Below are 12,473 nucleotides of genomic sequence, written 5' to 3' on the forward strand. Positions count from 1 at the left end.
TATTGCCTGATCCACTCCATTGTCTTCAGCGGAGCTCTAAATATTCCAATTTTCTCATATAAACTATGAAGAACAAAAACGTGTGTTGCTTGCAGCAAGCAGCTAAGAATGTATGCAATTTTTGTTTTTAACTCGTACTTACACATTGCCTAAAGCAGCCCAGAATAGAAGCTGATTCAACCACTCTTTCGCTTGCACCGCTCAGCCCTTGAAGTCGACTCCCAAGGCCTTTTTCTCGAAGTCTTTTAACAGAGTAAACTTGAAGCAAAAAAGTTCTCTAAACTCCAAAGTCTAAGAGGTCCAGCAATTAGTGATCTTCTTCCAATGGCAAAGATGTCTTACCATCAATCATAAAGTGTATTGTACAATTAATTAAAATCATTGCAATATAAAAATAAACGTCTAATAAATAACAATATAAAGCAATAACCCTGCCATGACCTAAGCTTACAAAAGCAATACATTGATTAATTACACAGACAAGTTTAAACCTGTATGGACCTCATGATACAAACACAATACCAATAAATATCAGCAGTTTAAAAGTTCACATAACACCAAACCCATAAAGTTCCAAAAAGGCCCAGGTAATAGAAGGTCAGTGTCGCTCAAACATACTCTGCCTGCATCTGAGCATTCCCTTTTTGTCTCAATAAGTGTCTTTGAACTCCAGACAAATGCACAATGTATGTACAAGTGTTTCCTCCCATATGGACCATAGGTGACTTCATACATTTTCTTCACCCTTTCTTCAGTCACAACGAAAACACAGTTTTGTTAAAAAGGAAATTATAAGTCCTACAAGCCTACGTTTCTATTAACACCTCATGGGAACATCCTTACTTAGTTGATTAGAGTCATCCACATAGCTTTTTCTTCTCCACTACCTGGTGATCCTTCTAATGTGAGACCAGCTTTGGCTGTTCCACAACCATGACCTTTGAACTCAGGTTGTGGAAGTTGTTTCCTCCAAATGTCTCCTAGGACCAAATTTTGAAGGGCTGATCCCAAATAAGCTCTATAAAGGTTATTGTACCCCAGGGAGGCCTTATTCCCTGCTGCCATACTAAGTCCATCGCTACTGGCTGAAGATGGATGCAAAAGTTATCTTCAAAATACCCTCCTAACTTTGAGACAGTCCACAGGGCTGCATGTGACAAAAGGGAATCAAAGTTTTGGTGCCGCAATATGTTTTTATGGGCAATCCCTTGCTTTCTCTCGCATTTTCACATGATCTTCAAATATATGGTTTATGAAGGTCTTTGCTAAGATATTGATCCGGAAACTGTCGGTATTCACACTAATGAAATTCCACCCATTGTGATTAGTTTTCACTCAACACCGCCTTCTAACAAGAAATAAAAGAAATACTAAGTTCACCTGCTTTACACTGCAGTCTAAATCTCAAAAGATGAACTGATGATGAACATTTTCCTCTTTTGTTTTTCAGCAAATTGTTGCCATAAAACAAGCGTACAAGCGCTGTAAGTAGCATAGCTTTTCACGTGTTATGTTTTTCTAAGAAGCCATGAGGTTGGTTGTGTACAGGGGTTCATCACACTTGCCATCCTTCTTTCCACAGTATTTGAAAGGGAGTTGGAATCAGATGTGAAAAGCGACACCAGTGGTTCATTCAGAAGCATCCTCATCGCCCTGCTGCAGGTAGGTGAACGCACAGGCAGGGACGCCTCACTTTTCGGACACAAACCCTGTGCTATTGTGGTTTAATGTCATATCATTGCTGTATCGTATGATTCTATTGGGGTCTATTTTGTCCAGATGTACCAATACATGTGAAATGGTGGACTGTGTAAAGTTATTCATTAGTGAAAATCCGAAATTAGCCCTAGAGATCAACAGGCCCTATTACGAAAAAGGGCACTGGGTACGCAAAACTCTATTTGCACTCTTTTGTATCCTTAACTAGTACGTTTTTGTTGATATTTTTGTAGTTTTTTGAAGAAATACCAGTAACACATTTGTTTCCAGATTAGCATTTGAATCAAAATGAATTGCACATATTGTAGTCCAAGTCATTACAATCCTGTATAATTCAGGAACGTCCCCCTAGTGATTTTCACTCATCGGTTTCAAATAATATAGGGACACTTTTAGAGGCGCCCATTAGCTTGCAATCATTCTCTATGTGCTGACAGGGCTGGAGATATGCTGACATTTTTCACTTCGAATTGTAAATGAAATATTGTTCCAGTTCAGGGAGGACCTGGCTTGGCAGGTGGGGCTAGACTGTCACCATTGGAGCAGGGTCAAGACTGATTTTCATAGGCTGGGTCCAAACTGAAGTGACCTAGTATGCAAAATAACGATTACCTGGGATGCGGTCCAAGTAATACAAGTGCTGGAGACAAAATCAAGCATTCCATCCATCACTTTTTTGTATATATGAGTAAATAGGAGAGAGGCAGCTGGGCATAATTTTTCCCCCTGGAGGCAGGCAGTCCACTTCCATGGTACACTGTACACAGATCATGTTGGATGTGGCACCCCAAGCACACACATGAGTAATGCAGGCTATGCAGCTTGGGGTTTACTATCCAACGTCTGTGGCATTGTGGAGTGGGATGCCTGTTTGATGTCTCATGGAATCAAAGTGCCTCCCCACACCTTGTTGAATGTGCCTACTAACCACTCATGGCTACTGAAGGGCCCTTAAATGCCACTATCTCTATGTAAACGGGGAGTGTTCAATAGGAGGTGTTTGTGGCATGTTACTCATGTGTTGTGTGTTTGCCAACCATATGTAGGGTAACTGGTCTCCTGTGGAGAACATCGGAAGCGCTTGAAGAGAATGCTGACTCATTCAGGCTGCCTTTGTCCTCCTTGAGCGCTTGACTCTGCATGCCGCTGTCCCTGGTGCACTGTTTCTGGAGGCTTGCAGGGGGCTGTTTGGAGATACAGCTCTTTCCTTGCCAGACCCTGCACAAAATATATGTGAGCCCCTCCTCCAAGAGCTGGACTGTGCATTGCCTAGTGAAGGAGAGACCCTCGAAGATGGGGCCATATGTGTCTCTTCGGTTGTGTGGTGCGAGATTCTTACTCCTGCAAAAACTATAAGGCAGCACTATATCGAAATAGGATTATTTAAAATGTAAATGTACAGCGGACTATGGTTCGCCCTGGTTTCCCACCAGTATTCCTCAATGTACCAGTACCATGGAATTTGTCTGGACTCTAGGAGACTTTCAGCACCAGTACAGCAAGGTGTCAACCAGCAAAGGCTCTGTGTGTCCCTGTCCTCCTTGAATCCTGGGAACAAGCCTGTCATGTGGAAGAAAGCTGCAATGCTGTGGCTAGAAACTTGGAGAGGTTGTACTGACTAGTGTGTAGAAGAGCATGCCCTTGACCAGGAACATGCAAAATAAAGGCCCGGAGCACTGAAGCCAGGTTAAGCAGTGAGACAGCGAGCCCACCTGGTTAGACTTGCTGTTACATATGGAGGCTGATGGCTGCAGAAAGCTCACCGGTACGGTCACTGTGGGAGCCTATATCTCCCCCTACAAGCCGGAGATGTTCACTGAGGGATTTCCCCTGCTCCCTCAGGATTATGATAGTGTCCTAATGCAGGCGGCTGGTTGCCCAGATTCAGGAATCTTTGGAACACTGGAATGTTCCTTTTAGTGCTTATTATAATGATATTGATATGATAATGATATCATTATGTGATATTGAAGTTGCTGTGTGATCCTAACCGTAAATCCTAGTTTCCCCCGCAGCTGGTGATCTAGAGAGTTGTGCAGGCACCCCCGCTACAACGGGAGTCCCAGTCAACAGAAAATCCAGAACAGCTAGTTTGGAGATAGTTTCTGACCCCATCAATTTCCATTGAAAATATTGACGTTGAGAGATCAGTGTTCAGTGACCTCACCTCTAGTTACCGGATCTTCAGTAGTCCTGTTATCTAGACACTGAGACTGCGCCACTCTGAAGCCGTAGACTTGGGTGGGACGATAGATCATTTTTGGGGTGGTCAGTTTTGTGGTGAGTTTGCCTCTTTAGTCTGTTTTGCATATCTTCCTCCACCTGTTTTGAAACCCTCCCAAAAAGTCTTAACATTCACCAAAAACCACTGACAAAAGGTAAACATATTCTAGCTTATTTCATCCATAGCAGCATCCTGCCCGGCGCCTCAGCCCTCTGAGAGACTAGACCCCGTATGGCGCTCAAAGACCGCCAAGGGCACCCACACTTGAACCTCGATGCACTGCTTTCATCATGATCCCTGTGTCGCGCACTCTCACACTATCACCTATTGAAGGCAGCCCTGGCTGCTTGACGTCACTATTGCTGGGATTCAATGTGCAAATGGAATTCCGTGATGGAGTGCACCGGCACTTCAGGGCCACTCCAGTGCTTTGAAGTGCTAGGCAAATGTTACAATAAAATACCTTCCTACCTATGCCTAGGAACACGAATGGTAACCAGCACCACCTCAGCTCCTGCCAACTAACCACTGACAGCCCCAGGACACAGACAATCAACATGCTAACTCACCCCTGTGCAGATGGGGTTCCCAGAAACCCTTTCTGACAAGTACCTGGTGGAAACAGTAAACTGTAGAATCACTTGAAGCACAGCTCCCGGTAATGCTTGTTGCAATTGATTATTATTCGACACAAACAAGGTAACCTTTGAGTCATGCTTTGGAAACACAATCTCTTCCAGTGGGGCTGGACAATTTTAAGAGCGGTGGTGCTGCCGTCAATGACACATCACTGAAGCCATTGAGATATGAAAAACCCATGCATCGCGCAACGAATAAGTGTAACAAATGTAATTCAGTAGGAGAGTGGTAATGGTGTGGTACGCTGCCGGTGGTGCATTTTGGAGCAAATATATTTAAAAAGCATGCTGAGGTAGCGCACTGTCATTTAAAGGCAGCACATTTTCTATCGAAATGGCAAAAAAAATAGCACTGACATGCAGTTTTACTGATAAAACTATAGAGTGCACCAGCAATATATGTGCAAATTGGGTTTCAGTAAATATTTAAAATGTGCACATCACCAAGGTGCCTTGATTTGTTTTGATCCTATTAAAATCTTTGTTTCCATCCCACTTCAGAATTGCAAACAAATGTTCTTCATGCGTGTTTTCCTAACTACGGATATGTTTTGAAATATCGCTACTGTTCATTTACAGGTATTGAAATGTTGATTTAGCAATTCCTAGTCGGGTCGCAATAGACCCACCTCATTCATATTCATGAGATAGGTTGCAATTTGCACCCCATTGCGAATTGCTAATAACAATCCATATTACAGAAGGGGCCCCAAAGCTTCTCCTGCCCCTTTCATAGGTGCACCGGGTGCAAAAAGCAGACGGAAATTCTTATTATACGTCCTTGCGGAGTTTTGGCATGTAGGACAAAAATTCTTATTTTGTATTTGGGTGGCAGCAGAGGCTGCGTTTCTGACAGATCTGCAGAGGTATATTGAAAACATCAAATGTTAACTTTGATACTCAGCATATTAACAAACTCTTTCCCGCAGGCTAACCGAGACGAGGGACTGGAAATAAACGAAGATCTGGCCGGAAAAGATGCCAAGGATTTGTATGAAGTAAGTAGATTTGCTTTCATATGAAATTAATTATTCCTCATCATTTTACCCACTGTTTCACAGAGATGATGTTTGCACAGTAGACTTTATAGCTCCAATACATTGTTTGTCAAATGTTTGGACAATGCATTTGTTGCCTGATTCGAACTTTGCCTCCTCCTTCACACACTCTACTTCACACTTGTCTCTTTGAATCCACTTATGAGAAGTGCACATCTTTCAGAGAGTCAGACACATGGGATGCAAGGGCGACGCAACTACTAAGATAGATTTATCAAGCCACGAACGGCTACCTTAGATGGCCCTGCGTGGCTTGATAAATATAGAGTAACGCAACGCAGCACAAATCGTTGTGTTGTGTTAGTATGCCCCAAGGAGGTGTTCCGCGGGTGGAGCATGGGTGTTCCCATGCATCCACCCATGGATTTTGATCCATTCCCAATTTTACCAATACTGATAGACGTGGGAATGGGTCAAAATGTTTTGCCTCCCCAGGTGAGGAGTACCACGGAGAAATATCTTTATTTCTCCTGGTGGTTTCCTCTTTCCACATGTGCTGCATTCTGTAGCACACATAGAAAGCGAACATTGCCTCAGTGGATTGTTTTTGTGCAGGAAGGCCCCACTTCCTGTACAAAGATAATCCTGCTTACAACGCAGGAACCCCTGCATCATGGTGCAAGGCCATCTGCATTGGCGCTAGGCAGTCACGGGTGCGCCAATGTAAGGAAAAGACAGGAATGTGCCTTATAATGTTAAATACAGCGCATTCCTGACGGTTCCCCATCATGCAGCGCAGCAGGGTGGCTTGCTGCGATCTGCTGCGTGATTTCTTGATAAATGTGCCCCATGATTATTGCTACCAGGCAAGATGAACCCCATTAAGAGCACCTTGGGTGGATTTGGTTTCGTAATTAAATTGGAAGCCTATACCAAATCACACCTTATTTGCCAAAAATATTCGACTCGAGGAATCAGACCTAAAGAATTGACTGCCAACAAAAAAAAATTGTTACAGAAAACACAAAATGATTCGTTCCAAATATGTAACGATTCCTGAAGAATTCTTTCGAAAAAGTATGCGATTTCTTAAACCCTACCCCTAATTGATTCCCAAATGAAACATTGATTTGTGATTTCCAAACTTACATCTGGAGGGATATTTCTGCCAATTCGAACTGTGGCTAATCAGAGCATTTGTGAGATTTCCATCACAATTTAGATTAAAAATAAAAGCTTTTGCAATTCCCAGTTAGTATACTGTAGGAGCAGATCCCAATAACTGGCTCATTCCTATGACTAATGAAGTGAAACGTCGTCTATGTTGAAAGGGCTTAGGCCCTTATCCCTATCTGATATACAATTTCAAAAGAGATTAAGAAGCATTCTGGGTGTGCTGGGGAAGGGACTGGATTCACGTGCAGATATAGTAATCAGAAGGCAACTTGAAATATATTGCATTTGATCTTTGCAATAGGAACTGTTACTAAGGCGCCCAGCGAGAACATCAAAATAGCTTTTGGTTACCTGAAGATGACACTGTCCTCAGACATAGAAGTGCAATGATGGCTTCCTTAGACCTATAGCTATTGCCCGTCCGACCGGTTGCGAAAGGAAGATAAAAACACACAAAAATGTCTTGTTGTCCTGCTGAGCACCCAGCACTGCTGAGCTTACTTCCAACTCACATGCAGTAAGGATCAAGAGACAACCTCATGCACGTCCAGAATGCTTTGTCCTTTACTCCTTGAAAAGGAGAGGTCTGCTACTTTTTATGATGTGAGGGAAGTCTGATTCAGATCCCATTCTCGTCCACTCTTTTTATTCGCAGAAATTCCCAGATTTTCTACATTTAGGCTTTGATGTAGTTTTTCTTTGTGACCTTGCAATAATTTCTCCTGATTGCTAGTTGCCTCTAAAAGTGGATACAACTTTTCCTCCAAGTTAACATTCACACTGTTTTCCTTGGGACTTTTAAATTAGATGGATTTTTGCAATTGTTTTTTGTTGTAATAACTTCACACCAGAACCCACTGCAGAAAAGTTACTAAACTTCGTGTAGTAATTGTCATAGTTGCAAGAATTATGGGACGTGTTGCAAAAGAGAATCTTTACTTCGCAAATGACAACCATTACCGAAACATATATATTTATATAGGGTCAATCCTGGGGTCTGTATTCCATTGCTGCAGAAATGTGTTTCTTTCTGCCATCTCTAATGATTTCTAAAAGATCAATATGCATCAATCCCTTTAGAATATAACCCACTTTCAGCTTTGCATTGTTTCCACTTTTATCGGTGCAAGTAACATCCTGTGTCTAAAATGCATTGGCGCTGTTTCTTTTCTGTACCTATAACATAGATTAAAATGTATTTAAATATTTCATACTGCCCCTCCCCATTTATCCACAATGGCATCCCAGTTTCCATTGACAACACATATTGATTACAATTTGTGTTCAATTTACGATTAACAAACATGGAATTAACTACAGTGCTGGTCCATGTTAAATTATGTGGCCCAAATAGTGACCCAATGTGGTCGGCTCCTACATACCTTGATCTATAAACCAGTTTGTAGGAGCTATTTTTTTTTATGGCAATTCATTGTTGGTATTTGCATTTCTAATTATGAACTGAAATAAATAATTTGAAAGTTGACATTTGTTTCTCTCTTTTTCATTTGAGGCAGGACAAGGTCGCTGGGGTACAGACGAACTTCAATTCAATGTTGTCCTTGCAAAGAGAAATTACATGCAATTAAGAGCTACTTTTAAGGCCTATGAGATTGTAAGTACACTCTTCAGCACGTGAGCGTAATTCTATTCAGACTGTTCTTAGGTGCAAAAGACTACTACAGTAATGGGCACTTGTTAGACAAACGCGGAAGTCTGTAAGTGTGGAATAAAGTGTGTGCTTGCATTTATGCACACAAGCTGGGGGAATGCTTATACTCTGGAGATGCTCACACTTGTTTCTGTACTTTCACAATCATACAGGTTTTTTTTTATAAAAGAGGTTAAAAAACAGTGGCAACATGTAAGTGCCATGTGGCAGTTTTCATTACTACACTCAGTGTTGTTATAAAATGGCTCTTTTACCAGTGGCCTTGTGGCACGCGTTGTCCAGGGGCAATTCTCTATATGTCTACACCCTCGCAGTGCACAGGGACCCCATTCCTTCCTTTGTGATTTTTGTCCCAATTCATACAGGGTGAGGATCCCCCCTTCCTTCCACCTCACGGCCTGCATATTCCTTTCCCTGCACATTGTCATGTCTGTGCAGAGATCTCTGGCCCTTCTCTCATTTGATGACTAGAAGCCTCATCCACTCCCCAAGTGTGAGTCTCTTTTGTACCCCATACCTCCATCACCATGAAGAAATGGAAGCCTCCTCCAGTGTTCTTGTCTGCTACCTTGCTGCCTTCTTGGTGTGACCTGGTCTGTCATGCCAGTGCGAACATCCCTTCCCTCATCCTGCAAGTGTGAAGAAGCACAACTTGGAGTCAAAGAAAGCAACCCTTGACTTGCTGGTCCATTGAATGAGCGAGCTGTCACGGTGTTCACTCACATCCGTCAGTCTGGTCTTGGCTCCATCTTCACTCTCTTCTGTTTCTTGACTGACAAAACTGAAGCAGCAGCATGGTTTGTATAGAGGGGCCTCTGCGGTGGAGGTTGTGGTGGGGCACATTGGATGAGTGTAGATTTTGAGAGGGTACAGGTAACGATGGGAAGGTAGGTAGTTAGAACACGCCATCACAAATAAAGATTGGGTGTGTTTGGTGTGGCAAGTGTGGACATGGTGAGTAACAATATCCACTTATTGTGACTGGATGCACTGCTCATGCCTGGCATGGGACCAACTGACAGCACTGCCCCCTACCACAAATTTCTCTGATTGTTGGGCAGCGGAGAGGTGGAAGTGACTGTGGGCCATTTGTGAGCCCCAGGGACTGACATGAGCTCTCTCCCTCCATCAAACAATGATGGAAGGGGGCACATCCTTACCATTGGCTGCCCCAGCTCTTCCAACTTGCCTCTAACCTGGTTTCTTTGTGAGACCCAATGGAAAGCAAGATAGGTAAACCCCAAACATATAGGGGCAGATTTAAAAGGAACTGACGAATTTCAAGAGATGCGTCCGTTTCCTTGCATCAGCCCCGAATGTCCTTGCACCACTATGGATGTGCTGTATTTACAATACAGTGCTTCATTGTGCAAGGATTAACAGATGCGTCAGAAATTCTGACACATCTGTTGGCGCAAAAGTGACACATTGCTGGAGTTGCTCATGAAAGTGACGCAACCCCAGCAATGCGCCACAATAGATGGGTGAATCCCATTCAAAACGCCCTGCGTCATTACTTACGCCTGGTGTGAGCGGGTGTAGGGTTTTGACGCAGTGAAGGCGTAGAGTGACGCAGTGAAATCTTGTAGATTTCACTGCGTCAGTTCTACATGGCTTTTTGCGTGGGAAAGCCCACCCTGCATACATTATACCTGAAGCAGGTATAATGTGACGCAGGGCTTTACAACGTGACGCATCTCCCAAGATCCGTCGCGTTGTAAATGGGCCGCAACATTTACGCTGCGGCTGCTTCACAAAAGTGACACAACGACGGTGCAAGAGTCACGCAAGGGGCTTGTAAATCTGCCCTAAAGCTTGCTCGGTCAAACATAGCTGTCCATTGTTGTTGCTGCTACATGTGACGGGGCTCTCTGTGCCCTCTGTTTAGGTCAAAGAGAAACAATCAGTGACATGCTAAGAAACAGAACCGAGGAAGAGTAGAAGTCACTTTAATGCCACTGCTTGCTCGTAATGAATTGTTACAGTTGAGTATTGATGTCAGATTCTTTTATAGCCATGTTATGCCATTAGAACATACCCGTATCAACAAAATACAGTACATGATTCTGTAGGGAGATAATTGTTCAGCACTTATTAAGAATAAACAAATAGTTAAACAAACCAGAAACACGAGTGAATGTTTTACCTCCTGCCGTATGTATTTATGTCATCTGTGGGTGGTTACGCAGGGTGCTAATTCTCATCTGTGTATTTGTTTACACTCAGATGCAGCAACAGTAGTGTGTCTTTCCCCATCGCTGGCTAGAAAGCATTTCACAAGACTCACTTCGCCCACTGTGCTCAGTATGTCAAGTTCCCACCCACAGTATTTCTGTTTTGTAAGAGCAGTCAGATGCCACTGTCAGTCACTGCATGAGTGGTGCACGACTGGGGCACTAGGCTCCACTGGGGCACACGGTGTGCACTCATCAAACTGACAAATTCATGCAAGGACCTTTTCTGAACATGTGGAAAAAAATTACATTGAATCAAAACGTGCTTATATTTTTTATTCTTTAATGAACCTACAATAAAGTTTTATTGGGCACAGATTTATTATCTATTCTCCTTTATTCTACTTAAAAACAAATTCACAAAACCCATACCAGGAAAGATGGGCATTCACACACGTAGGCATCCATGAGCTGTAGGCTTTCCAGGAATTGTAAAAGAAGGCAGCGGTACTTCCGGGAAGCTGTGACAGTCAAGCGTCCGACGAGTGCTAACATTACACGTCCGGAAATGGAGCAAGTCTATATTTCTTCATGGGTACATGAAGTGAAAAGGTGGACAGTCTAACGCTTCATATATTGGTTTGTTTCTCTAAAAAGAAAGCGTGTCGTCATGCGTGAGAACCCCCTCCTCTTGCATCCCTGAGAATCAATGCTGCACCGAGGAGCACGAGTCGCCATGAAATCCTTCTTATAATATGTGGCATTCTGTAACCCCTGTATAAACAGCAGCCAGTCATTCCTTTATAATCAGTGACTTATGATGCACCAAGCCACAGATTATAAAGAAAAGATATCGGAGCTCGGCTATTATAAGGTTATTTACAGTCAAGTTCTGACTCACAATGCCTGCTGTCCGAGCCAGCAGCCCAGGTGAAAGGCGGGTCAGGTCACAAGCTTAGTTAAAGCAGCTGTTTAAAGCAACAAAAACGGAATATTTCTTTTCTTTCTTCTGCTCTATTTTAATAGCTAACAAAGGCAAGCAGAGAGATTATGTTTATTTTTTGCACTCCTTAGATAGAGAAAAGCTACAATCCTTCTGCATGTTTCTACACATTCCGAGCTTTGGGTTTTTTTTTAAACTGAATTGTACGGAACAGTTTCTAATATCTGTTTGCAACAAATTTCTAACAGTTTTTAATTTGTTTAATTTTGCACTAGAGGTTTTATTTTTATTCTTCATGTTCCAAACATGCCTGCTTCGGACTAATCAAATACCACATTTGCTGTGACAGGCAGTGCGCTAGTTCCTGTTTGTAAACTAAGGGCTGGAGAGGTGATGTGGCTTGACTAGGCTGGGTGGGTAACCCACCAATTTCAGGAAACTAAATGTATGTGTAGGAAGCTGGCTCTCTATATAGTGCACAAAACCGAGGTACACTGTCTAGAGAGTCCTGGCAACCCTTACTGGTTTACAGAGGCACAAGTAACAAACCCAAACCAAATGCTCTCTTTTGTGGTGTTGTGGGCGAGCAGTTTAGGTTTATTTGAGGGTAAAACTAAGCATTTGTTGTACACACAGAAGCAATAAATGAGACACACACTCAAGAATAAATCCAAAACCAATTTAGAACAAGCATTTGCAATGCAATAAGCCTGCATGCGTGTATTCACCTTATCACTTCCTGGAGGGGCATTTTTTATTTCACGGTGAACGGTTTATCCTCCCCTTCAGATGTCCCTACATTTATAGGTCCTGAAGAAACCCCTGATTGCATTAGGGGTTGAAACACCGTCGACGCAAGCAAAGCGAACCATTTTCACCAGCTCCTATTATTCTATAAGGATGCTGTTGTAATCTTTTCATTTTCCCTA

General features: G+C 42.8%; 1 protein-coding gene across 2 annotated transcripts in view; it reads left to right on the forward strand.

Moving 5' to 3' along the window:
* ANXA13 (annexin A13) overlaps positions 1-12,473 on the forward strand; it is a 164,739-nt gene that overhangs the window by 128,974 nt on the left and 23,292 nt on the right. For both annotated transcript variants that reach the window (XM_085604991.1, XM_085604990.1), the window contains exons 5-8: positions 1,451-1,484; positions 1,583-1,662; positions 5,511-5,579; positions 8,269-8,370. In XM_085604991.1, the coding sequence (XP_085461117.1) occupies positions 1,451-1,484; positions 1,583-1,662; positions 5,511-5,579; positions 8,269-8,370 (285 nt within the window). The remainder of the gene's footprint in view (positions 1-1,450; positions 1,485-1,582; positions 1,663-5,510; positions 5,580-8,268; positions 8,371-12,473) is intronic.

Source organism: Triturus cristatus, chromosome 5_1 (genome assembly GCF_964204655.1).
Source record: "Triturus cristatus chromosome 5_1, aTriCri1.1, whole genome shotgun sequence".
Classification (NCBI taxonomy): domain Eukaryota; kingdom Metazoa; phylum Chordata; class Amphibia; order Caudata; family Salamandridae; genus Triturus; species Triturus cristatus.